The sequence below is a fragment of the Canis lupus genome, chromosome 7 (genome assembly GCF_003254725.2).
Source record: "Canis lupus dingo isolate Sandy chromosome 7, ASM325472v2, whole genome shotgun sequence".
Lineage (NCBI taxonomy): Eukaryota > Metazoa > Chordata > Mammalia > Carnivora > Canidae > Canis > Canis lupus.
Window position 1 is genome coordinate 16,872,995 of NC_064249.1, and position 27,836 is coordinate 16,900,830.

The 27,836-nt window shown below is 41.5% G+C and overlaps 1 protein-coding gene across 3 annotated transcripts in view; it reads left to right on the plus strand.

Annotated features, from left to right (window-relative positions):
• RGL1 (ral guanine nucleotide dissociation stimulator like 1) overlaps positions 1 to 27,836 on the plus strand; it is a 250,144-nt gene that overhangs the window by 192,403 nt on the left and 29,905 nt on the right. For all 3 annotated transcript variants that reach the window (XM_025430066.3, XM_025430063.3, XM_025430065.3), the window contains 5 exons: positions 11,492 to 11,676; positions 15,619 to 15,743; positions 17,121 to 17,336; positions 20,822 to 20,925; positions 24,070 to 24,154. In XM_025430066.3, the coding sequence (XP_025285851.1) occupies positions 11,492 to 11,676; positions 15,619 to 15,743; positions 17,121 to 17,336; positions 20,822 to 20,925; positions 24,070 to 24,154 (715 nt within the window). The remainder of the gene's footprint in view (positions 1 to 11,491; positions 11,677 to 15,618; positions 15,744 to 17,120; positions 17,337 to 20,821; positions 20,926 to 24,069; positions 24,155 to 27,836) is intronic.

A 27,836-nucleotide genomic window follows, 5' to 3' on the forward strand; every position in this document is an offset into this window, starting at 1 on the left:
CCTTTCCCTCAGACTGACTTGGCTTTTAAAAAAAACTATGCCTGATGAAAATACACCACTTTATCTTATAATGGGCTGTTCTGTCCTACGAACACTGGAATGCTAAAATCCCTTCTCTCAGCTGACCTCTTTCTTCCTCGCGTTTTCCTTCTTTCTTGCCGCTTCCTCCCCACCCTCCCCCCATTTCCCCTTTTGGTATGTTTCATCCCATTTCACCATTACTGTTTTGCTGTCTTTTTTTCTGGAGTTACCCTTCTCCTGATCATTTCTGGGGCTGGCTAGGGTCACTGCTCCATCTTTCTGAGAGGGAATCAGGGTAGCACCTTCATTCCATATGTGACCTATCGAAAGTTCCTCCACCAGCCCAGAGCTCTGGCATCTGCCATGGGGCCACGACCAACCGAAGGCTTCCTGATGGCTGGTGCATGTGTAGGAGATTGAGCTCTATGGCTGTTCTCAATGCACTGATTTTGTCCCCTGGGGGTATTTGGCAACATCTGGATTTTTGTTGTCTTAACTTGGTGGCAGAGATGGTATTGGCACTGTCACTCCCCAGCCAGATGACCCAGTCACTTCACTTCTCAGTTTCAGTTTCTTGACCTTATAAATGAGTGCTTGGAATGTAGGATCTCTGGGTTCATTTCATGTATAATGACCCCTGGGATAAGATTTTTTAGTTTTCTCTTCATATTTTCAAAAATGAAAGTGAATATCAGAAACCAAGATATGGCCCAAATATTACACTGAATTTTTGAGAGGTACCCTTGACTGCTTTTCTTTGATCAGAGAGGCTGTGCAACCAGTTTCGATAAAACAGGAAAACAAAGCAGACATCTTCTTTGATTTGCCTGTTATTAGTCCTGACATCACAGCTGCTCATTGTGATTCTCAGTACAGAGATGAGGAGAAGAGAGGGGGGCAAAGTGCCCATTGTTCTCCTTTGCTGTGAATCTGTCTTCTTGTGATTTCAGGTGGGAAACAGACAGCAGGAATTCAGTAACTTTTAAGGAGTAAACATCCTGTTTTAGGACAGATGCCTTCAGTTTTGCAGATAGGGTGTGGTGTGGGTGGGGAATCACTGCTGGGCTTAACCTCGAACAGAAAAATCCTCAACTCTTGTTTGGTTTTTCAGTTTTTAATGTAAAGCATAAAGCAAGGCTAACATTTCATATAGGGTTCCAAATTCCAAGATAACAGCCTTCCTTGTATTTCTAAATATGGATCTAATCAACCTTTCAGAGGATAAAAGAACTTAGAAGAAAGAAAATGGGGAAGTACAGATGGAACAGTTGAGATGAAAGATTGGTTTCTGGTGTCTTGGACCACAACTGACTAGTGTTCTTCATGAATTTCAAAAACTATCAGATTGTCCTGTGACTCCCACTTGTAATTCCAGCCCTGAGTGTTCCTGGTTCAGGCTTTGTGCAATATTCAGGGATCTTTAAAGTCATCTAGCCAAAACAAGAATTCCTTCGGTTGCAAGGAATTCAGCTTCCAAGGCTTCTAGATGTTGGAATCTGCCACATAGCAATTTCTGATGTTAGTGCTAGGCTGTTGTATATAATAAAGCATACCAGGTTTATTTCTACAATCCCTAGACTTGCCACTATTTGGAAATCAGGAAACTCACTTCCTGTGACAGGAGAAAACATCTCTGCCCATATTCATTCTACCTATGCCCTTTTCGTCCTTCCTGCTGACACTTTTACATGATAAAATGCTGTCTGTTTAGAATAATAAAATCAGAACCAGATGGAAAAGGAAACTTTCCCTAGTGCAGATTTATTATAATCATTGAATTCAGAAGTGAAGAGAATATAAAGAAGGGATATTAAGCGTACAGAAACTTGACGCCATGAATCTGCATTCTCTGAAATTAGAATACTATCTCTATCTATCTATCTATCTATCTATCTATCTATTATCTCTATCATATCTATCTATCTTATATACTTTATTTAAAGAGCTTTAAGACTCTTCAGGAAATGGCACTTTTTAATTTCTTTCCATTAATGACTATTGTAATGTCAAAATAGTTCTGTTTCCTTTTCTTTTATTGATTCTCTTCACTTCCTTTCTGGAGTGCTGTGTTTTGTTTTCTCAAACTTTTATACCACAGCAGTGCTTTAAACTGTTGAAATCATTCTGCTTTCATCTCTGCACATTCAGACAATATGAATGTTGTTTTTGTAATCTTTTCCCAGAAGCTGTAAATAGTGGCACTAGATTTTAGAGTCACCGGTAAAGAATCATACAAATAGTAGTAAATCCAAGACATTGAAACCACTTTAAAGAAAAGGGACGTGGATTAAAGAAGTCTGGCTATGATTCCTTAATGCCTGAGAAACTTTACAGTGGAAAGTACTGAAAAAATCTTCCCAGAGAGTTTGCAATCAATATTCATTCCAACAAACCCAAATACCCTAAGAAAGCAGTGGAAATTAATCTGGCTATTTCAACAAAAATAGGGCAAAGAAAAATAGGGTAAAGAACAGAGCAAAAATAAGTTTTAAAACTTGAAATTTAAAAGAATGAAAGGGTATATGTGAAAGGAATATTTTTAAAAAGTAAAAGCAGAATGAAAGAAGAAATGGAGAAGTAATATGCTACACAGGAGAGCCAGGTATTTTTAAAACATCCATACTAGACAAAGAAAAGTAGAAATTATAGTCTTAAAAGTCATCAGAATCTTGAATCAGAATTGTGCCTTTAAGGGAAGAGAGTAGATTCCCAAGCAGAAATCAGTTTTCTAAAAATTAAGGAGGAGTAAAACAATGCCAATGATCAGTGGTTCAGAAGGAAGAAAAATCAGTCCCCTAAGAATCTCTTGTGGTTCTTGAAGTGTTAGGGAGCGGCAAACAGGCATCCCCGACCAGACGCTGTCACTCGATTGACCCTGTAGCCTTGCAGATGATGCCAGTGATGATACCACCAGCACCACCCTGGCCACCGCCCCTGTCTGCAATTTTTGGGGTGCTTACTAGTGTGAGGCCTTCTGCTAAGTGCTTTGTGTCTCCTTTTACTATCACAGATTTGCTGTGAGATGTTTTCCTCATTTTATAGGCATGTAAATGAAAGCTCCAGAAAAGTTACATACTTTGACTAACATCAAGCAGCTGGTTAAGCAAGCTCTGGTATTTGAACTCAGGTCCAGGACCCGGGCTTCTCACCATTTTACTCTTGGACCTGCCATTTCAGAAGGGTATGGGGATCTCAGGTGGTTTCCCAGCCCACATATGCCTAGGTCACAGTAATCCAGTTGCCGCCAGAAGTACATGAAGAGCTGAGGTATATTATCACTGTCATGACATTATTTTAGCTTGTTAGCATCCTGGCATCTTTTAATTTGGGAGTATTTACTTTGCCCTATGTTGTTTTGCCTGACCTTATTACTGAATGGACATCACGAGCCAGGTCCCCAGACAGCTGTTAGAAATGGAGAAGTTAGGCTTGTTTCCTGGGGAAGGAGATGGGTTTCAGAATGTGAGGAAAGAAGAAGGAAGATCAGATTAGTCAGGCCCATCGATCTGAGTGCCTGCTTCCTCTTCTTGGGGCCTTATCGCACGTGTCCTTACCAACTTACCAACTTACTCCATCCTAATGGTGGAAAATGTAGAAGGCCTCAGCAATTTTTTCATTAGAGGGCCATTTATAACCTCAAAATGCCTGCCTCTGACTGTGAGGAATCAGAAAATATGGAGCTACAGAGGTCCCTGAGAAATAATTTTGGTGAGAGTGGCAGCGTCCCTTTCTAATAGCAATAGCTAGAATGCATTGATGCTTGGTAGGAATGGTCCCTGTCTTAAGTACTGGATATCCTTTTATTATTCCCATAATAACTCTATGGTATTACTCCTCTCTTCCAGATAAAGGGTCTGAGACATAGAGAAGTTAAGGAGTATGTCCAAGGTCACATGGGGGATAGAGGAAAGCTGAGCTCTAAACCCAGGCCTTGCCCTCTATGCTCAGTGGCCTCTTCTTCTTTCCCTGTGATAAAAATGAGATGATTTCTCATAAGAATGGAGGTCAGACCCTCCTGTTCATGCTTTTCTTCATAAAATTAAGCTGCTTTTCACAAGTTTTAGATTATGTCAAAATTGAACAGATAGTACAGGAGAGTTCCCATTTACCTCCCTCACGGATTCCCCTACTGCTTTTATGTGACTATAGTATATTTGGTATAATTAATGAACCAGTATGACACATTGTTAACTGAAGTCCATAGTTTATTCAGATCTCCCTACTTTTCACCTCATGTCCTTTTCCTGTTCCAGGATCCCATCAAGGATACCATATTATATTTAGTTTGTCATATCAACCTACGTTCTTCTTGGCTGTGAGTTTCTCGAACTTTTCTGCGTTCCAATGACCTTAATGGTTTTGAGGTCAGTTATATTGTAGGATAACTCATCTATTGGAATTTTTCTCATTACTAGACTGATATTTTTCTCATAATTAGACTGAACTTACAAGTTTTTGAGAGTAATACTAGAGAGGTAAAATGCCACTCTTCTCACATAGTATCAAGGATACCTATGATCAACATGATGTATGACTGTTGTTGGCCTTGACCACCTAGCTGTAGTAGTAGTTTTCAGATTTCTCCATGGAAAACATCTTCCCATACCATATTGTTTGGAAGGAAGTCACAGTGCATAATCCCCAATTAAAGAGTGAGGAGTCATGCTCCCCCTCTGTTAGGGTAAAGTATCTAATCAATATATTTGGAAAACTACTTCTTGGGACATTTGTTTCCCCTATTTATTAATTTATTTAATCATTTTTTTCAGTATAGACTTGGTGGGTTTTTTTGTTTGTTTGTTTGTTTGTTTTTTTTTTTTTGCTTTGGGCTATAATACAGTGCTAGTTTATTTGTTACTCAGATTATTCCAGTTTGGGGCATTGGCCATCTCCTCTTCTTCAAGGAGATCTGGTTCTTTTCATTGCAGACTGGTATCAGAAACCAGGATCTGGGTGCTAGGTGTACTCACTACTGCTCACTATTTCTACTCACTACTACTCACTTTTTAGCCTTCTCAGCTAATAGGCCTATAAGATTTATGTTTACACTAGTTATGTGAATACACACATCTAGGAATATTTATGTATAACCATCTGCATCTATATTATGTTAAACATCATGAGTTCTTACCAATGTCTCCAACTCTAATCCATTATCACATAGATCGTTCTAGCCTGCTCCCGTTGCCTATTTGTAAATTCCTGTTGCCTATTTGTAAATTCTAATCCATTATCACATAGATCATTCTAGCCTGCTCCCGTTGCCTATTTGTAAATTCCTATTTGTAGAGAAAAGTGGCTTCTACCATCTACTACACGTTAACTGACTTGTTTTAGTTCCAGGGTACATGTATAGCAATATCAGAGTTGTCAACTCATACCCTGTGGGAAACTTTATCAACTAGAGTATGATGCTTATGTGTAGTTCCTTTTGCCTTTTGTCCTTAGTCTTATAGATGGCCATTCTTCTGTTTTAAAATAATAAAAAATAGCTAATATTTTTTGAGCACTCACTATATCCTAGGAACTATTTTAAATACTTTGCATGTATTATCTCTTGGCCTCACAATCCTACAAGAGGGCATTGATTACTGTACCCATTTTATAGGTGAGGAAGCTAAGGCATAAAGAGGTTAGCTTGCTGCTAGTGAGCCACAGACCTAGGGCCCCAGCTAGGCCCTCCAGAGACTGTTTAGCCACATTGGTTGTGCTGCTCACGAAAAAGCAGACATTTCAGAGCCCTCTTAGTTTTTTTTCCTTTTCTAATGGAGTGCAGACACTGACACACACAGTAAGGTTTGGTGACATGGGGTTAGGTCTATGCACAATAATTCTCTTCAGTTTCTGTAAATTTGCCGCCAGATGCTGGGACCTGCATATCTAGTTTGGGACAGGTGTATAAATGCTCTCGACTTTGGGTAATTGGTTTTGGGCTCATCTCCTACTCTGGGCCCTTCCCCACCCATATTTACTCTGAATTTCTGTGTGTCCTCTCTATCACAATCTTCCTTTCCTCCTCTTCCTCCTCCTCCTCATTCTGGCCTCGGACCTTTTTGTCTTTAACTGCCTCCTGGCCCCTCGCTGGCTTCTGTGCCCTGTACTTGCCTGCTGCTTAGCTCTGACCCCGAGCCCTGTTTGCATTTATTTCCCTGAACCTCTCCTAATCCCTCTTTCACTTTCACTCCCAGAGTTCTAATCCCTGCTCAGCCTCTGCATCAAAATACACAATGGAAATTGTACAGGAGAGCAATGCGAGATGACCTTGACAAGTCCAGATAGTCATGTTCCCATTTTTTCCAAGATTTTTCAGGGGGAAAAAGAAAGGAAACAAATTCTCCGTACCTTCTTTTGTTTGTTCCTGTCAGAGAGACCATCTTGCCAGGGGTCTCAGAGACAGGTTTCTCAGAAGAGGAAAACTCTGTGACTAGGAGAACAAGGTGGAGAGAGGTCTAGCTCAGAATCAATGGTAAGGTCACTTGGCTTCCTTTTCTTGAAAAGCAAGCTGCATTTGTTCCCACCCTTGGGGCGTGCAGTGTCACCTGCTGCATTGATTCAAAGGCCCACCCTCCACATAGACTTTCTTATCTTTTATTTATCTATAGTAGGGAAAGATCCAGTTTTTGGAGACTATCCTAACATAGAAAAAAACCATTTTGCTGCTTTTGACAAAATGGTTCCATGCCTTATTAAGTAACAATAAATTATTATCTCAGATTTCTGGGGAGAGAAAAGAGCTCTAAATGGACAGCGTTATTCTTTCTGTCATGATAATCCTATTTCTTGGCTTGGAGGTTACACATCATGAGAGAGATGACTTCATATTTTGAAAATGTCTTATTAAGCCTTTTACCAATTGTTGAATATTTTACTACCAATGGGATTTTAATATGATTTAGTACCTATGCATTCAAATCCCTGTATGTATTTAAAAATCTGTGGTTTGAACATACTGGCAGCCTAGATGCTCACCTCGGGGCAGTCCTCTTACTTTGCACTGCATACCTGAAGTTCCCCATGGCAGCTCTCAGTTCTGTACTGTTTCCTTGTACCTCTCAGTGAAGGCATCTGTCTAGTGTTTTCCAAGCAGGTGTATTATTAAGTGTGATTTCTGTTTGGCTAAGAAATCAGATGAGTATAGCAAATCTCACTGTGCTGCATTCCTCCCCTGTCTTCCTGTTCTTTAAACACGTCTCCTGTACATCCCTTCAAAGTGTCTTGCCCTCTCTCACCTCAGGATCTCTGCTCATGCTCTTGCCCCAGAGTCTTCTCCCCACTAACTCTTCCCTATGCCTAAGATCTCGACTGCACATCATTTCCTAAGTCCTTCTCAGGATCCCTGTTGTGACATTAGTCACATACATAGTTTTTGTGACTACAGACCACCAAGGGCACTCAAATGGTGTTAGTGTAATTAGTGAATTCATTCTCCCCATGGGTCTGTTTCCTTAGAAGTAAAAACCTCAGAAGCTGTGTCCGTCAGTTGCACACATTGACGTCTGAGCATGGCTTCCTGTCCCTTACGGACCGTTGTGGTCAGTTGGAAGGAGTTGCCAGGAATGCCTGAGGTGGAAAGAGCAATCCTGCTTGTCCCCTTGGCTGTCAGTTTGGGCTCCTGCCCCTGCCACCGTGCCCCCTCCCCGCTCTCCTCCTACCCAGCATGCTTACTTGGGACTGAGGGGTTTTGCTCTGTAGCACATAGAAGATCACCCTGGAAAAGGAAGTCATGTACTGCTTTTCCTCCTTGCTGAGTTTCAATTATGTCACAATCGTAGTCTTTCCCCTTGGTCTCGGAAAGTACTTCTTCGATCTTCACAGGTCATTCAAGAAGCATGTCTTGCAGTTTGCATAGAGTCTGACGCCCCTGAATTGATCTGTCCCAAGAAGGATGCCTTACATGGGGTGTGCGTGTGCGGGATCTGTTCACAATGACTGTCTTCCTACAGCAGGTCCAGAGCCACACGTGTTGTGCCACGGTTTGGATTCCATGTCATCCTTTCTGTTGTGTAGGTAGAGGAGTCTCTGAGTGATTTCCATGAGTCCAGACTGATTTTCATGGAGCCCTTTCACCTATTTCAGTCCCTTCTGTGACTTATGGCAAGTAGTTTTAAGATTGCCAACAGTTAGGTTTCTCTTTAGGTAGCTTGAAATGTCCTTATTGCCATTCTGTTGTGTGAAGGCACCGGACAGCGTCAGAGAGATGCAGGCAGGTATTTCTACATCTTCTCTTGGTAGGAGCCAATGGAGTTGAGTGACCTGGCCAACTCCCTTTGTTCATAGGCAGGACAGCTGGGATGGGAATCCCAGAGCCAAGTAGCTTCCCCAGCTTAACAGTCACACCTTTCTGGTAAGTTTGTGATTTTAAACCAGGTTTCCCTTCAGGATGGATGTTCTTTACATTCTCCTAAACAACTAGCTCTGGTTGGTATGGAATTAGATCTTAGGAATGAAGCCATGAAAGGTAGGATGGAAAAGGCATTGGCCAGCAATCCCAGTGGCTGCCATGCTTTTGTGATGTTGCTTTCTTTTTTGAAATCTTAAATGTTTCACATTTTATCTGCTTTATAGTCTATCAAGAATGGGAAGTTTCTTCCCAGGACTGGTAAACATAAAGCTACTGTGAGCTTTGGGCACGTGTCCAGGCCTTTCCAGAAAACCTCCCTTCCTGGCATGCTGATAACCACCCTGCTGATAGGAGGGCAGGGGTCTGCCTCATGTTGTATTAGGCTGTTTGTGTGTTTCTTTCCTTCTTCCCTTCCTTCTTCCTCTCCGCCCCCTTTCATTCCTCTTTTCTGTGAAAATGCTTTTTCTAGCCAAGTCAGTGTCTGGGTTTGTAGTGAGCTTTCAAAAGTCCTCTTAGGCTAAGCTGTGGGAAGGGCGCTGTGACAAAGGGTAGAACGAATAGATTACCAGAGCTAGTTAAAAACATCAGACTGAGGAGGACAAAATGGACTCAAGTCTGCATTCAATCTGGACTCAAGTGTCTCTTCAGAACTCCCCTAGACCTTCCAAGGCCGCAACTTTCTGTGACAGTAAACTCTAAATAATGTGTCGTATAGAAGCACATAAATACTCAGAGATTTGAATGAGGATACACATTTTGTAGTTGTTTGCAGTTGTAAGAACATGAAAATAACTTGAATATTTGCACACTAGTAGAAGAATGCTTACGTTAATTATGCTATGTCCGCGCAGTGGAATAGAATATGTAACTGGGAAATAGTAAGGTAGATCTCAAGGTAGTGAATGAAGAGGTGTCTGTTTCACACTATTCAGTGGGGAAAAAAAAAATCCATATTGGCTTATGTATACATAGTATATCTATTTCAGTGTATATACATATCCATTGAAAAGTCTAGAAGGGTATACTCCAAACTGTTAATAGGTAGTCATGGAAATCGGATTAGAATGAAAGGGATTGTAGGTATTTTGCTGTTTTAGTTTATATACATTTGTAATATTCACTCTTTTGCAATAAATAATTGGTATTATAATTTTAAAACTAACAATTATGAGAGGCCAAGCAGGCAATGATATATTAATATCTTTTACTATCTGTCTTTTAACTGTGATTCTAGATTTCTGCTTGCATTTTCTTTTAAGTTATGAAACCAAGGAGTCATTAGGGCCATTGTGTTGCAGGTCTTGTTGTTAGGTGGATGCTCCTTTTTACTTTTATTGGTTAATGTGCATTACCATCCCTCCATGTCTGTTTTTCCATCAGTATCATTGGAGGAGTATCATCTCATTGAAATATTAACTCTTAAATGAGTAGTTACACTCATTAAATCAATTCACTCTTCTTTTGAGAAGTACAAAAATGTATGTAAGAATCGATCTGATTTATGCAGATGTCAGGTTTTCCTGTGTTCAGGCTATTAACCCACCTGTGTGCCTACCTCAGTTCTGGGCACAGTGCTTGTCCGGAAGAAGAGAAATTATTCATAGGAAAAGTCCTGTTTCCTTATAAAAATGAGGTATTCGAATGCCGCTTCATTTTCTTCTTTGATTCATGATATCTGTTTTTTGGGAAGAAAAGAGAAATAATGAATGCTTTGTGTGGGTTCCCAAAAAGTAGAAGTCCATCAATTTGGGGGAGTGGGATAAGGGTTTCAACCTAAGAATGGTGGGGAGGGACACAAGCATTGATACATACCAGATGATACAACAGGCAAACCAAGGATCGAAGGCCTACTGACTAGAAGCCCATTAATTTCATTTTATTTAGGTTTTTATCTAATCCCAGAGCCCATATTAATTTCTTCAAACTTTTTGGAAGGGAATGAAAATTTTGTTTGGCTTTTTATTTAATCTGGACTAAAGAGTAAGAGCATATTTTAATGATTTCTGTGGTTTTAAATTTCAACATTTATTTGATGATTTTACATCACCTACTTCCAATGTACATGTGTGAATATTATAGTTCCAGATACCTTCATGTCCTCATTAGTAAAGCAACGATATCCATAGCTGTGAAAACAGTAAATTTATCTTTCTTCTGTTTGCACTTAACTTCCAGAAGTGAAGTGTTGAATTGGTTTTAGTTGTACATACATGCCTGGATTGTAGTGTGGCTCTATGGTAGGAAACTGGGATTGTGGAATTTAGACCTGTGAAAGCCCGGTCTTCAGGTGCACATCAGTGGATAATATCACCTTGTGGTCCAAAGACAGCACAACTGTGTTGTTAGTAGCATGGTTGGGGGAAGCTGCGCATACATGATGGCCCTGTCTCCTTGTGTCCTGGCTCTTGTCTCACCCAGCACAGACTCTGCTGAGCCAGCGGAGGAAATCACCTTCACGGTGGCTTTGCATCTCAGCATTTTTTCCCTTACCTTTCAAAGGCCCGCCTCTCTGATAGGTAGTGTTTTCCCCACATATTCTCCTCTTGTTATTTCAGAAGCAAAAGATTAATTTGGGGAGGACATTTTTTGGTACTTAGGTTGAAACCCCGGGAATCTTTGTAAAATTACATTAATGCTTTTTGCTTTTCCAAACGGAGGCACTTCCCATCATGAGACAAATCTCCGGCCTACTGTCAGTGACTTCCTACAGTGTGAGTCGGTTGACTTTGTGGTCTCTGACTTGAGTGAATCCAGAATTGGAAACACATAATCTCACTTGTGCACAGATTGCTTTGAAGTTGCTTCAGGACTCACTAAATCTTCCAAGTGTCTTTTTTTTTTTTTTTTTTTTCCCCTTCCCTGTGCAGGTTTTTCCAAAGTTTATGGTCCTTTTTCTTTTTTGGAACTTACCAGTCTCCCTGTTGCTCTAAAACCACCGCTTAAAACCATAAATTGTAACCAGCTTGTTTTCAAGTGCTTTCACCTCATTGACATTTCCAGGAACTTTTGATGAATTCTGTGTTGACCCCAAGTCTCAGGGGGTATTCCTGGGTGAAGCTATGCTGTCCAGGGCTTTTTCTGAGTCTCCACAGCCAGTTGGTGCAGAAACTCTCCCATTCTCTTCCTCAGTGCCATCGCCTCCATCCTGAGGGCCTGGCTTGACCAGTGCGCAGAGGACTTCCGAGAGCCCCCTCACTTCCCTTGCTTACAGAAACTGCTGGATTATCTCAAACGGATGATGCCAGGCTCTGATCCAGAGAGAAGAGCACAAAATCTACTTGAGCAGTTTCACAAGCAAGAAGTGGAAACTGACAGTGAGTACTTGCTTAAGTTCCGAAAACAAGCTAGATTCTGATTCTGTAAATTCCATGTTGAAGATATGTTTTCCCTATGTTTTTTTTTTTTCCTTAAGATTTATTTTTTTAAAAATGTATTTACTGGGGCACCTGGGTGGCTCAGTAGCTCAGTGTCTGCCTTTGGCTCAGGTCATGATCCTAGGGTCCTGGGATGGAGTCCCACATTGGGCTCCCTGCAGGGAGCCTGCTTCTCCCTCTGCCTATGTCTCTGCCTCTCTGTGTGTCTCTCATGAATAAATAAATAAAATCTTTTTTAAAAAATAAAAGATTTATTTATTTATAAATAAAACATTTAAAAAATTTTTTTTAATTTCTCTTTAAAAGAGAGAGGATGTTGGGAGGAGGAGAGGGAAAGAAACTCTCAAGCAGACTCCTCACTGAGTGCAGAGCCCAATGTGGGGCTCGATTTCAAACCCTGAGATCACCACCTAAGCCAATACCAAGAGTCGGAAGCTTAACCGACTGAGCCACTAGAATGTTCTTTCTATACTTGATGAATGACTTTGGTTTGTCTCAGAGAGACAGACTGCTGGGGGACTGGTGGTGGGTAAAAATTCTGAAGTTTATCAAAGTGCTAATTACAGAGCCTCAGACTTTTAGAGCCAAGAAGATTTTCAGGACCACCTAGTCTGATGTCTCATTTCATAGAAGAGGAAACTGGCTCTGAGAATCGAAGTGATTTCCTAGGGTTTCTCCTAATACCATAAAGAGGATCTTTTGCTTTCTCTTGCCAACATGTCCCATGCTGAACTCGACTTTGCTTTTTATTATCTGTCTCCTGGCTCCTCTAATTAATGGAAACCCATCACGACCACCCCTGTTCAGCAGGCAAAGAATTAAATCCAGTTGTGCCCCTGCCTTCAGAAAAGCTCAAAAAGCCCTGAAAAGGTGTTTGTCAAGCAAGAAGACATCACTGCCATTGAGCATGGCTGACGGCCTCATCAGAGGAAGTTTCTGTGGCTGTTTTTTCCTATTGGAGGAACAGACTGCCTGTTTTCAAGGCCAAAGGAAGGGCTATCACTACAGGTCGTGGGCCACGTGGAATTATCTTTGAAGAAAGCCCAAGAGAGGTTAGGACAGGCTTTCAGCCTGCCGCTCCATCCCCTCGCTGGCCTTCTGGATGATGGTTGCCATGGTGGCTGACCCACTTGGAGCTTTTGACAGGCCTTTCCCTGAAGTGATGCCTGATTTCCTCAGTGAGGGAAAGGAAGTGGTTCCTCGCCATCGATAAGAGAGGCTGCATCAGTGCCAAAGAAAATAACCCTGCATTCCAGACAGTACCTGTGGAATTGTTTTACGTTTGGGGGATCAGAGCAGGGGGGAAATGCAATCGCATCACGAGAAGCCGACTGCCAAGTACTGTATATCTCAGATGACTTCAGCTGCCGGGAATGCTGGAATCCCAGGGCCACTCCTCCAGCTGCGGGACCTGCACTCCCTTCAGGGCCTCCCCGCCTGTCTTTGAGCCGGAGTGGAAAATGCTGTGTGAGAGCCCAGCTCTCCCCACCGGGGCTGCCCCTGGCTCCGGGCCTAATTGGGGAACCGGTGGGACCAGTCGTTCATTGTTTCCGACCCAGCGACTGGAAGGCAGAGCTCATTTGGCAGGCCGAGGCTGGGGAGAGGGAGATTGCCTGACTTTGGAAAGGCTTTTAGGCCAGGCTCGAAAATGAATTTTTTCTGAGTTTGGAAAATTTTAATCAAGAAAGCTCTAAGCTCTCTGTTTATTAAGAACAGAGTTATGGTCGTTATGGAAAAGGAGTTTTTAGGAGCTTGGTTCACCTGGGCGTATCTTGCCCAATTTCGTGCTGGCAAAAGCAAAAGTTCTCCTACATTGTTTTCCAACAGTAAAATTTCGCTTCTGAGTTTTTTACTTCCTTACTTCTGGAAGAGAGCCAAAAGCAGAAACAGCAAAGGCATGGCTTCGGCCCCAGAGAGAAAGGACCACGTCATCTTCACCCACAGCAACATCCAAGGCACATATGGGTCGCTGTGAGTGTGTGTTGAGTGAAAGAGAGGATCCAAACTTACCACACTTCCTCTGTGGCTGAAGTAGGTCACCTTCTGCATTCCAGAGCCACTGGGATACATTGGTATAGTAGCTAGCAAGAGGGATGGGACGCCCATTCTGAACTTTTGTTTGGGATTTTAAATTTCTCATTCCTCCATTGAATTGGAGAGTACCCTCAGAGCTGTGTGAAGGCAGAGTGGTGAAGTCATAGGGTTTTAGCTCACGCTGGTTTGTGTTTCAGACTCCGGAGGTGGACAGTGTTTCCTTCCTGCCTTCTGCAGTCATAACCCAAGCCCATTGGCATCAGTACCTTCAACTTGCCATGTGGGTGGGGATGGGGGGCTGTGTCGGGGACCGTCCTTAAACCACAGGACGCTGTGGTGTGATAGGGGGAGTGACATAGGGTCCACTCTCCGCACCCCTTTCCCCTGGAAAACTAAGAAAAGACCACCCCAACCTGACCCAAGATGCATAAAAGTTTTTACAAAGAAAAAGAAAAAGCTTAAAATGTAAACATTCTCTTATTTATTTATTTATTTATTTATTTATTTATTTATTTATTTATTTATTTATTTATGATAGTCACAGAGAGAGAGAGAGAGAGAGAGAGAGAGAGAGAGGCAGAGACACAGGCAGAGGGAGAAGCAGGCTCCATGCACCGGGAGCCCGACGTGGGATTCGATCCCGGGTCTCCAGGATCGCGCCCTGGGCCAAAGGCAGGCACCAAACCGCTGCGCCACCCAGGGATCCCAAAATTTTTTTTTAAGATTTTATTTATTTATTCATGAGAGACACACAGAGAGAGGCAGAGACACAGGCAGAGGGAGAAACAGACTCCATGCAGGGAGCCCAACGTGGGACTCGATCCCGGGTCTCCAGGATCACACCCTGGGCTGAAGCATTCTCTAGTAACAACACTGATTTAAGTTTCCACTAAGATGTAACTGAATGCAACTACATGTTGGGGTTTTTGTTTGTTTGTTTGTTTGTTTGTTTGTTTGTTTGTTTGTTTTGAGAACAGATTTGACAGGAGAGCAGGGAGTGTGAAGGGGATGAGGTTGGGGGATGAGGTTGGAACCCCAAGAATCAGGAAAGGTTCCAGGTTCCATTTGCTGGGGTGCAAATGCAATTTCATCCATTCTACCATCTTTCAGAATGGAGTCTGGAGTTCCTGTTTCGTGTGCTGAGTCCTTCAGCTTTTGGGTTGAAATCCAGATGGTTATTAAAGTGATCTTTTTTTCTCACTTCTTCAGTCTCTGCCCTGTGTGATTTGCTAATGGTGGAGCTTATCTATAATAAGGCTCAGGTGAATTTAGCTTCAGGCTCTTCTGCTTCACCCATACTTAACTTGAGGTGGGAAACCGAAAGCTGCCCCAAACATCTTGAGAATTCCAAGGACTTTCTTAGAATTCTGAGGACTTCATCGGCACTCCTGACACCCAGAGGGTGCATTCTACTTCCCCAAAGCCTTGTTTCATTCCCATTCCTTCCAGGTTTCTGGTTATAAACGGCCAGTCATTAAAAATTGCATCATTGGGGCTTAGGAAGTGGCTTGATTAGTCTTTACACCAAGCAGAGGTAGGAGGGGAGCCCAAGATGAGAGAAACCCCCAGAATGTAGCCTGACTTTGCCTAATCCATCTCTGTCCCTGGCCTAAGAATCTGGTTTATCAAAGGGTAACATGAGTTCTCTGAACTTAATAAAGAATCTCCAAACAGAGATGAAGCAGAGCTCCATTTCCCTCAGATTAATTGTGCTAATCATTTCTTCCCATGGGTTTTTAGAAGGATTCGCCATCTTCTTTCTCAGTGAAAGAAGTTCACTTTGACTCTACTAACAAGGTCATAAACACTGGCACCAAAGTACTCATTTTTTTCCCCTTCTGTGAGCAGATGGGTTTCCCAACACCATCTTCTTCAGCCTGGAAGAGGAAGAGGAACTGGAAGGTGGAGGGCCTGCAGAATTCACGTGCTTCCCAGAAGATCTCGTGGCGGAGCAGCTGACCTATATGGACGCAGTATGTATTCTTTCTGTGCCTGAGATGTGCTTCTACTTAAAATGTGGGGACTGACCATACCAGTGGCCTGGGGAGGGCAGTGGGGTAATGTGATTTAAGTCTTTTCTAATCCTTGAGAGAGGCTGTGCCTGTAAATGCAGAGAGAAGATGTGACTTGAATCAATCATCTGAATAATTCAGGCCTAAGCTCTCCTTGCAATTCTGGGGGAAGGTGCTTTTTTACTTGGCACTCGATACACGGAGGGAAGTAAGAATTCTAATTCTCGTGAAACAAAATCGACCCTGTTCCGTGGGTTTTTCTCTGCCTCTAGACTCATAAATATTTCAAGATCTGAACTGTTTATTTGGAGGATTGTAAAGCGGTCAAAGTATAAATTAGGATAAAATAAGATCGCTGAATCCACATGTGACTCTATCTGCCAGTTCATTCCTATGTGTGCTCCCATGCTTTTAAAGTTTGAATATGTTTGTTAGCCATACAAATTTGATTAGTCACATGTCATAGTGCAATGGTAGCTGGTTAACACCAGTTAAAGAAAAGAGGGCCATTATAGATCATCCTGATGCTTTTAGCTCTTCTTCACTTACCGCTTTTGAAGAAAACAGAAGAGAGAGTGACAGTTTCCATCTAGTGAGCACACAAACTATCAGAAGCAAATCAGAGAGTCTACATAAAGTAAATCCTGGTGTTCTCTCTTCCATACAAACCCTTACATGTCTTGTATTGAGTTGTCATACAGATGAGAATCAGATTTGGCCAACGAATTTGCCTTTGTTTTTGTTCCACAACTGACAGCATAAAAGAAAGGTAGGAAACTTCATTGGATGACTTTTAGGCAAAGACAGGCTATAAATTCCTTTCTTCCTTTTACTCTGTGACGTTGAATGGGTTTTCCCTTTATATGCTTATTTTTTTTCATTTAAAATCATGTAAAATAGCAACATGATGACGATGTCACATGCACTGTACTTCTTTGGGTCACTTGTCGGGTGGTCATTGGGCATCCATACACATCGTACACAGTTCATGATCTTGAGTGCCCAGAATGCACCATGAATATGAACCACTACTATAGATTTGTACCTGTTTTTTGAGATATAAGTCAAAATGTTGTCAGTCATTTAAAATGGTCTTTTGGCCATTGTGTTCCATTTGTTCAGTCCAGCAGATTTAGAAGGAACATGTGGGCTTTTCTGACCAGTTAATATATTAATTATTTACTCCTGTCCATTGAAATAGACACGGTTGAGGCAAGTCAAGTAGAAAAGGGTTGTTTGTGCATTTACAAAATATCAATTCACAGATGAGCCAGATGACATGCTTTGCTGAATGAAATGTCTGCGTGGTCCTTAAAGTCAGTTTCTCTTTTGTTCTAGCAACTATTCAAGAAAGTAGTGCCTCACCACTGCCTGGGCTGCATTTGGTCTCGAAGAGATAAGAAGGAGAACAAACATTTGGCTCCTACAATCCGTGCTACCATCTCTCAGTTTAACACGCTCACCAAGTGTGTTGTCAGCACCATACTGGGGGGCAAAGAACTCAAAACTCAGCAGAGAGCCAAAGTCATCGAGAAGTGGATCAACATTGCCCACGTAATTGTCTTTTTAAAAATATTCGTTGTTTTTATACTAGATAGTAGAGACTACTCCATCTCTCTGTTTAAATGGGTCTATGCAGTCAGTGGCAAGGCAATCAAATCATATGTGAACGACCATTGGGTTTTTTGTTGCTCTTATTGTTGTTCCTCCAAAGTAAGAAAAAAAAAATGCCTCTCTTAACTTAGGGGCTTCTTTTTCCTCTTTAAAGAAAATTGGTCCCTTGCATGCTTCTTCTTTCTGCTTACGGGCCTGCACACTGCTGTGTCTCCAGCACAGCGTCTGCTTTTCCCCTTATATTCACAAACTGAGTGTCAATTCTGCCTACGTTCAGTAAATTGAACTTGATATATTGTCTAAGTGTCAGATAGACTCTTCCACACAATGATTACCTACCTATGCACACTTCCAGCACCCAGAAGCGTTGTATCTTCTACAGATTTAAAGAGCTGGTGCTGTCTCAGAATCCTGAATCTCTTTGCTAAAGGACTGAGATGCACAGATTTTACATTGATCTGGGGCTTTCCAAAGGACTTTCTATCTGAAGTTGGAGGGAAAGAGTTTATTCCAAGGCTGAATCACATTCTGGTGAGTGTCAGTCTAGTCTCTTGGGTCAGCTGCTTATATAGTCTATGACCTTGGCTTGTCAATATCTTCATGATCCAGAAAAGGTGGACAGTATTCAGTCTCTTGGCCACCAGATATTTCATGAGCTCTTGAATGCACGTGAGCTACAGTTTTATGTACTTTGGGGACATCATTAGGATAAGCTCAATTAATGTGGTCTTACAGGAGCCTGTAGTCAAACAAGGAAGCTAAGAAATACTGGAATGATCATAACCAAGACAGAAGAAGAGTGGGGCTCTATGACATAAGCTAGAGTTGTAGCAAAGGAGAAATCACTTCTGGCTGGGGGGGATCAAGGAAGCCTTCATGGATAGGAAGACATTTGGATTTAGCTTTGAATCTAGATAGAATTTTTGGTATTTGAAGATTGGGTAAGATTTTTTTGTTTTGTTTTGTTTTTTGGTAGGCAGAAGAAATTACATCACCAAAAGCTATGTAATTAACAACAACTTTTAAAAATAAGTATTATATAAATATCTTATTATTCCATGTTCTAGGTTATATGGGTCAACCCTCAACCAAAACCCATTTTGCTTTCTATGCTAATATATATATATTTTTTTCATTAAGCCCTCATGTTTAGGGCATAATGCATAAATTCATTCTCTCTCTCTTTGTAACATTCTCTTTTGTTGTCTTTGATTAAAAAACAACATAATTGTATCAGGGAATTTGCCTTATTTGGGGTTTTTAGGTGGTCCATTACCACAGATGTTTTAGTATATAAAAAAAGTAGGAAAAAAATATCTTATGACTTAAATTTCTCCTCTTCTAAGTTGAGCTTATTTCTAAAGAGCTACAAAAAAAGTTCTATAGATAGAGTGGTGGAACAGAGCATGGAATTTCTGTCTTCTTAAAATGATAGGAAATTTTTTTTTTTTTTTTTTTTGCCACAGATGCTATATATCCTTTAATCCATTCAACTGCTTGGGAGATCTATAGCAAGAATACAACATCTGTATGTTTGATAGTGTGACCCAAACAATGACTTTCGGTCTAAATTAAATATAAATTGTGCATTTATGTGATAATAAAAAATACAAGTTGAACAATTTGGGGAATATTCCAAGGTCCATAGCACGTGTTTAAAAGCCAGGGGTCCTTGCTCTTGGCGATGTAATTTCCTAATATTGAGCATTTTGTGTCCCTTGAAATTGTGTGGAGTAATTTAATAATGAAACTCATAGGTGGTTTCCTGCCAAGATTTATTTTACTTTTCCTGCATTAATCACAGTTAATTTCTACCAAGAGGATATTTGAAAAATGATAATAATTTACACACAGAAAATATCTGTGACCTAATGTGATCGTATTTTCTTGGACTGTCCTTGCTATATTTTTATTTTACTTGTGCATCTCCTGGAAGATACCTCCCTTTCTAGAAATGCGGCCAAATGTCTCTTGTGCTCTTTTAAACCCTTAACTGAAGCCTCTTTCTGAGTAATGTGTTCCATATGTCTATTACAATTTGCATGAAGTATCTTTTATTTATTGCAAGTTTCTTGATATTTGGAACATGAGTTTTGAATTCTGAACCTTTGTTGAACCATGCTCTCGTGGGCTTGGGTTTCCAGACTGACCATGTTTCAGAGTGCTCCCTCGCTCACTCGCTCTTTCTTTTCAAATAAGGGGAGGGCATTGAGGCATTTAAAGAGAGTGGGCATGACTTTTGTAAAATACTTTGGCATTGACTCTAAGAAGAAAATGTTTGGAGGTTTGTTTGTTTGTTTGGCATAGTTTTAAGTAGCCAGATTTTTGGCAAGCTAAGTTAGAGAATGCTGTTTTTCCTTCCTATTCAGGATTGACATGGCTTCATGAAATGACCTTCTAAGCAATGTGCATTTATGCCCAACCACCCCGGGGTCTCTTGCTTTAGATGTTCTGCACAAAGCTAAGCCCATGCTCACATAGTGTACTCAATGGGAAACAGTGGATATATTACACTCTCAAATGCCTGTATATTGAAACATCTCCTTTGACATGAGGCATAGCCCACTCTCCCCATGTTGCCAAGAATGGGGCTCTCTCCCTTACTGTTTTGCTGTCCCTGCCATTCATTCAGCAGGACATTGACTCCAGGGTCACTGGCTGCTGAGGCTGCAGACTCCGTGCGGTAGCTTCAATTTCAGGATCAGAGAGCCTTTCTCCTTACCCAGAAAATGACATCCAGAATGTTTCCTGTTCTTTCTATTTTGTTTTCAAGTGCTGCCAACGCGAATTTTATTTTAAAAGCCCAAGTTATTTTGGAAACACCAAAGTACCAAGGTGTTTCTGAATGTTTATGATTGTGGCACAGGCCAATTTGAAACCAAATGAATGTGTATAAAAATATTCCCTCTTGGCTAAGAACATAAAAGCCAAAGTTCATCTTGCGGTGAATTTTTATTGCCAAGTTATATACACCTCTCTGGGCAAGGGATGGCCATGAGATGTTCGATACCATTGACCTCACAATGGCTGCTGCCTGGCTCCTTTTGTGGGTCTAAAGGATATAGTGAACTGTCATGTGTGTTTTTAGGGCATCTGTGTGAAGAAAGCTTATTTCCGTAGCACAGCACTGCAGACTCACCTCCATTCGTGTTTTTACTAGGAAAGCTGGAAACCATAAAACTGTAACAACAACGCAAAAAATATATTAAAGGGAGAAAAACAAGCATACGGTGCCAAAACCTATAAAGTGTTTCGGTGACTGGGGTGGGAGTAAGGAGCCACTTTTTGATGTTCAGTATTTATACAGCTGCCTATTTAGTGGTAAGAATTCATAGCAGCTGTGATACCTCTAAAACAGGAAACCACCAACTCACTGTATTATTGATATTTAAAGGCCTTTTATGTTTTAATCACTTTCCATACAGGAATGTAGAATCCTGAAGAATTTTTCCTCCTTGAGGGCCATCATTTCTGCACTACAGTCCAATTCCATCTATAGGTTAAAAAAGACGTGGGCTGCCGTCCCGAAGTAAGTTCCCAAGTGTCCTGCTCTGCTTTCTTTGGCTGGGGCGACCAGTCGGTGTATAAATGGTATGGGTCCTCGCCTTCAAAGCTCATATTATGTAACTAGAGAAACATATTTGAAAGGCTCTGTGTGTCCCAGGCAGGGTGCACTTTACATGTAATCATTAATAAGTTTTTAGGTGGGGCTGCCACAGGAGTCAGACTCATGGGCAAAGTGTGCCAAAGTCAAGGTTATAGGCTTTGAGGATGATTTTAAAGATGTGCTTATGATCTAGATTCTGAGGGTTAAGTTTGTGGCATGATAAAGTTATTGCAATTTGCTGTTACTTCAATTATTTGTCAGCCGCCTTTCAAAGCCCTAAGCTGTTCCAAGATGTGAGGGATCACGTGCGTAGATGTGATGTTAGTACTTGCTGTTCAGTGAGAATCTATTTAGTTTGCTTCTGTTTCAGCATGCTAAAAGCTATTCTTAGTGATATTAAAAACCCTCAAGTCCCTTCCACATACCTGACTAAAGTTATTAACTGGCCACATTTTGTTTTTCATTTTTTATTTTTTAATATTATTTTCATTTTATATAGTTTGTCCTATATCTTGGTGGAACCTTTGGAACAATTAACAATTTCATGTCCTCATGATTTTACTATCTTCGTTCCCCAATTTCCAGAGCTTCCCTTGTAGACCAGAGAACTTTTAGCAGAGGAGGGAAAGGTGAATGAGGAGGCAACTCTGATTCCCTATCAGTACAGATTTAGAAGCTGGGGAATGTGTCATGGCTGCAAACTAGGCCAGTTACATTCAACAGGTCTACCTGGGTTTGAACTAATCAAGAAGTCAAGCTGTATCAGGGAAGAATGTGTAAACTTTACAGTCTATAGTATATGCAGTGTAATCACTTTCAGCCAGGAGAGGAGCCAGCTGGCTCCCCAGGCAGGCCTGCCCTTGTGGAATTGGTGGCTTCGGGCCTTAGGAGTGGAAGGTCTAGGCATTCAGTTTCATCAGTCCACTCAGAGCTGATTAAAACCCTAAGGGACTAACAGGGTCCAAACCTCCAAGAGACCCCGATTGGTACACCAGAATTTCATAAATTTATGCTGAAAAATGAGTGCCAGAGTACTCTTGCATACCAATGGGCTCATATTCTCAATCAGCAGAATGTCTACTTGGGGGAAGTCAAATTATTTATTACATAAGGCTTTGATGAGTCAGTAGAAAACAACTGGAAGTGGCTGATCGTAATGTCTGGTGTTACGATGCTGTAGGAGCCTTAGCCACTTGGAGACTCCAAAGCTCATGCTCTATTTACAACACTGTTATCTATTAGGAGAAAATCTGGCAGATAGGTTTTTCAAAGTCTAGTGCAATTTTTTTTATTACCACTTATTCTTAAGTTCTTTCTCCTCTTCATTAGTTTGAAAAATCAAGCTGACTCTGATGTGAAAGAAAGACGAGTTGATTGGTTTCTCCTTTGCATATAAATCTTATGAAAGATATGGGTCATATGAAATCATTAGATGGTAGACCTTGGTGAAATACAGTGGGAAAATCAGATGCATACAGACTCCTCATCCTCAATAACTCAGACCCCTCTCCTTCCCTTCATCGGTACTCCCCAGCCCTGGTATCAAAAACAAAAACAAAGGGATGGTCAGGTGCTTAAAAAAAAAAAAAAAAAAAAAAAAAAAAACCTCCTGTGCTTGATTGCAGCCTTCTCTGATTGCAATGACAGGTAATCCTATCTTTCTTTGTGGTTGATAAATAGCATACTGTGGAAAGTCACTTAGCCAGCCAAAGATTTCTTCCTCACAGCAAATGTGAGGCTGAAACACAAGGAAAAAAATTAGTGGGGTTGTATCTTAATCTTTTGGTTACCATATGAGGTCCATCCTTCCAGCTGGCTTTTTAAACTATTCACCTCAAAACAAACCTCAAAGCCACATTCTGTACAATGTGAGTGTCTGGTTTGTTTCTTAGTTGGTCAGTTCATGTTTTAGCAGGGATGCTATAGAAGTGTCATAGTTCCTAGAGAAGACACTTTCATATCAGCTTTCTATATTTTTCATTGCTAAATTCAAGGGACAGGGTTAAGATACCTTATGTGGTTATCACCTTCCCTGTAATCCTTTATGCTAACTACCTTCAGAGGACAGAGAATACATCTGTTTATTTCCCTTTATTTAGGCCCACATGTAATTAAGTTCCTAACTATTTTTTCCAAAATACAAATATCTTTACTGGTTTTCTTTATTACAAGAATAATATCACCCTCATTGTAAAACAGATAACTTAATAATGACTTTCTTGTGATCATGACATGCTGCATGTAGAATGATATGGCTCCATTAACTCTCTGCCTTCAGTGTCCTCCACTCAGTAACCATAGAGGGCTGAGAGAAAAGCCTGAGGCCCATGGAGAGGGGCAGGCCTCCAGAAGGGACAGGGCCGAGTAGGTGCTTAGGGATATGATCCTGCTGACTTTACTGCGGTCCCTCAAGAGGACTCCTAGTATTTCTGTTGTATAGGTAAGAAAATGGAAGCTCAGGAACATTAGGCAGTTGGCCTGAAAGCATTTGGGGAGGGAATGGCAGTGGGGATTTGAACCCACTTCCCAAACCAGAGCCCATTCTGCTTCCATCTACTCTGATTTCAATTTGAGAGCCCAGGCCTGTGACTTAGGAAATTTGGCTTCTGCACCTGCCATTCTCAACACTTAGTAATGGAAACATCAGCAAATTCCTGACCCTGCCATCTTCATCTCTAAATGAGGGGACTGGCTAACATGATTTCTCAGGCCCCACAGGGCTCTGTGTATTGCTAAGATAGATTTTTTTTTTTAAGAACACATCCCAATGGAGCAACTTGATGTCCCAATTTAATAATTCTTTCTTACGATTATAACATGCACAGATAGAAAAATCCCTCTCTTCACATAGGTGACCATGTGTACCTTTAAAAAAACAAAACAAAACAAAAAACCACCTAGCCTGGATGAATAAAGTCATTGTCCTCCTCTGTGGTCCTGTCACCCACTGATCTTGAGCTCAGTACAATCTCTCTGTAGACACAGTAACTGAGGGCAGCAGGGCTGAAGGTGTAGGGCTTCCACAGACTCCTTTATTTGTTCATATTTTTTTCTTCCCTCTCACAGGGACCGGATGCTGATGTTTGAAGAACTTTCAGATATCTTCTCAGACCATAATAACCATTTGACCAGCCGGGAACTTCTCATGAAGGTGAGGCAGTTGTGGGGGGATGCTGGGTTGCATTGCTGATGGCTCTGGAACCCAGTTAAGGCAAGAGTGGCTTAATGGCTCCCTACTTTCCTGCCTGTCCCAGGAGAAAGCCTGCAGTGACTTAGAAGACAGAATTTTTGTTTTTTTTGGACCAAATCTGAGAAGCTCGGGGCTGAGAAAACTGAATGTCCAGCTCCTCGGTTTCACGGTTACACAACCAGATTGTGAAACTTGTGCTCATTGAGCATATCTCTTTAACGAGCCACGCTGCAGACACCAAGTGCTGGTGGCTTGGTGGGCGAGAGGCCCTGGAATATTCCTTCTCAGCAAAACTTCTTCTAGAATGACAGAGGCCAAGCCTGCAATTGCACATCCTTTACTTGGACCAAGTTGCATGGTCCATCAGCAATATTTATTGAATGCCAAGTGAGTGCTGACTTCTGAACTAAAGGCAGGTAAAAGTGTAGCTTGGTTGATTTTACTTCTCGAGACATTTTTTGAATGTCCGGTATCTGTAAAGCATTGGAGCGGCCTCTAGGAACATGAAGATGATAAACGCAGAACCTGTCTTCAAGAATTCACCCTCTGGCTGGTGGATGTAGGACGAAATGAGAATAAGTAGTCGATAAAGGTACAAATAACAGGTAGTGAATGGTCATCAGAGGGAAACATAGGCCAGGTACTATCTTCGCAGCCTTCCTATAAAGTAGATTTTATCATCCTTATTTTGCAGATAGCCAGGACTTGGAGAGGTAAGTACTATGTCTTAAATCACACACCTGGTAGGTCGTGGAGCTAGAATGTGAACCCTACCTGGCAAGACTCTAAAACCTGTGCTTGTATCATGTAGGCATAAAACTATTTCTTTTGGCCACTTGGGAGTAGGGGACAGTGTAGATCTGAGAAAACTTCACGGACAAGGTAAATCCGTAATTGAGCAACTGTTGATTGAGTGTTCACAATGTGCTAGATGTCAGAGGTACACCCACGCTGAAGGCAGTCTCCGATCTTAAAGAGATTACATCTTGTGTCAGGGGGGTGATGGTAGAGAAGAAGACAATTCTAAAATCATAGGATATGCACTACCATAGCCCTGAACTGGGCAATGAGAGGATATGATCCTTGTCCTTAGTCTCTTTTGCTGCAAGTTGGAGATAATAATAGTATTTAGCCCACTGACCTCATAGAATTGTTTTGAAGATTGACTAAGATAAAATATTTGAAAGCGCTATGCAAATAAATGTATTTTTAGTATTTGGCATGCCTTGTGCACATGAAGCCAAAGTATGCACAACAAATGCAAGTTAAGTATGCACTACATATGCAAGCTTAGGACAGGCACAGAGTGGGGATGAAAGTCCAGTGAAGGTGGGGTCACTAAGAAAAGGTACCCACCTGGTACCTGCTAGATTTGTCATTCCCGTAAGGGCCTCTGTTATGGTCTTCTTGACTGGGTGTCCTCCTAAGTCCTGCTCTTCCTGCATGTCTCATCGTGGGCTCTGCTGGGTACTCAGCCTGCCTCCTTGCTGGCCTGTAAGCCTCTTACAGGAAGGAACTGGATTTGTTTTCTCACTGTTCAATCCCTAATGCCTGACACAGTGCCTGGGATGCAGCAAGTGTTCAGAAAATATGTTTGCATGAATTGGTGGGCCTTAATAGTCATGTGACATTGAGACCCTGCCCACTCTTTGCCCTCCTAGGACTAGGTGATATGAGCAAGGCAGTTTATGCTGACATCTGACTCTGGATTTGGCCTACCTGATTAATGGCATGCTAACCAGTGCTTGCTGAGATCATGTTACTCCCTGCTTCACATCCCCCTGGATTTGTAGACTTTAAATGGAAACTCGTCTGGCTGGAAGGAGATGGCTTAGTGGTCTCCCTGTAAGGAACACAAAGCTAGACAAACCGGAGCCACACATTCAAATCCCAATAGCTCTGAGTCATCCTTCCAACGTAGATAAATTGAATGCTGTGCAGCTCATTGCCTGGTGGCAGTGTTCTGGCCGAAACCTTAGAAGCAAAGCCATATCTAGACATTAAAGGTCCCATAAACCTTTCTTAAATGTAGAAGTTGGCCCTCGTGCTCGAAGTTAAATTTCTTATACATGGCTCAAATCCCAAAGAAATGAAAAACTTGGCTATGAATTCCTGTGGTCTGTGCATTATCATTAACGATGTTGTAATGTTTTGGGCAGGCCATATGTATATGTAGGTCCCTTTCCAGTCACCTTTGTTGATCATTCTTCATGTGAAGTATATATCATTCTTCATATAATTCTGAGCCTTAATTCTCAGCATGGTTGTAAAAAAGAAAAAAATGAAATCAAGGTACTTATTAGGTTCTCGAAAAAACCCCTGGGAAAAATTGCTGGCCTCTGTTTCTAATATACCATTCTTGGACTTAACCTGATTTACCATTGCGTGATCTTAGTCTTAAACACTGATCTTTTCTTCCACCTCTGGGTAGATGTAATGATCCACCTTTATGATATTATGGCTGAGGCAACATAACAATTAGCAAAAACCTAAGATTTTCATTTTAATGTTGGGGGAAAATGTTTTTATTTTTCTCAAAGATTATCTTAAACCTGTTTGTATCTCAAACAGGTTTGATTATGATTTCTCGAACTTAAGTAACTCAGAGCTGGTGAACTGTAGAATCCATAAATTTTAAAACAGCAGGAAAGCAGAACGCCACCAAATCATCCCTGTTCTTGGGACTTTTAGTGAGAACTCTCCCTGGTGGAATTGATAAAAACAACTCTGAGAACAGCCCAACAATTTGGCTGTAATGGAAATGTATATGTAGTGAAGCTCCAACATGCACTCAGGCCAGGGTGGGAGCAGGAGACTCTGAAGGTCCATTCAGAGAGTTACCATTAACAACTTCTGGGTGATAATGTACCTAACATTGATTGAGAAGAATTCAGCGCCTCTATACATCCTAGTAGAAGAGGCCCAGAAACAGGATAGATAAGAACTCTGCCAAGGATAGAGATAGAAGGTGGGACTCAGGGGAGAAATTTTCACTAGGGAGAGAAAGGGAAGAGAAAGAGAGAGAGAGGAGCAGGAGGTTGGTGGAAGGAGAGGGAATGATTTGAAATTCATCTAAACAGAGGCAGTCATGAAGGATGGCATTTCCAAAGATGTGAATGTGGTGAAAAACATGAAGGTGACTTTGGCAGAAGAAAAGACACCATGAGTATGAGCATGGCCAGCAAAGGAGTCCGAAGAAAGGAACCAGACCAATGCCATCAGCATACCTGTGAAAAGTTCCAAGGGGTTTCAAGGAATTGGTGGTATGAGAGCTGCAGAGCAGAAGACTTAGGGCCAAGGAAGGAGAAAATTGACACTGATGGATTTTCGTTTGACATCTCATCTGGGAGAACTGGCACCAGCCTGTCTCTTCAGTTGCCCAGTCAGGATTGGAGTCTCAGTCTCTTGAAATCATGAAGTCATGAAATCCGCAGGCTTGCTCACGCTCACCTCAGGTCTTTACTGGCCTCCCAGTGAGGAGGCTGTCCTGAGTGATATGGAGGTCTGTGGCTTTCCATCTCTGCTGGTCTGTGGCTCTCTGGAGCCTTTTAAACTTCAGAAATCCTTCCTAAGAACTTTAGAGATACCTTCAATAACTTCCACACCTGATACCTCTGCCAATGATCAAGAACTGGAAGGGAAC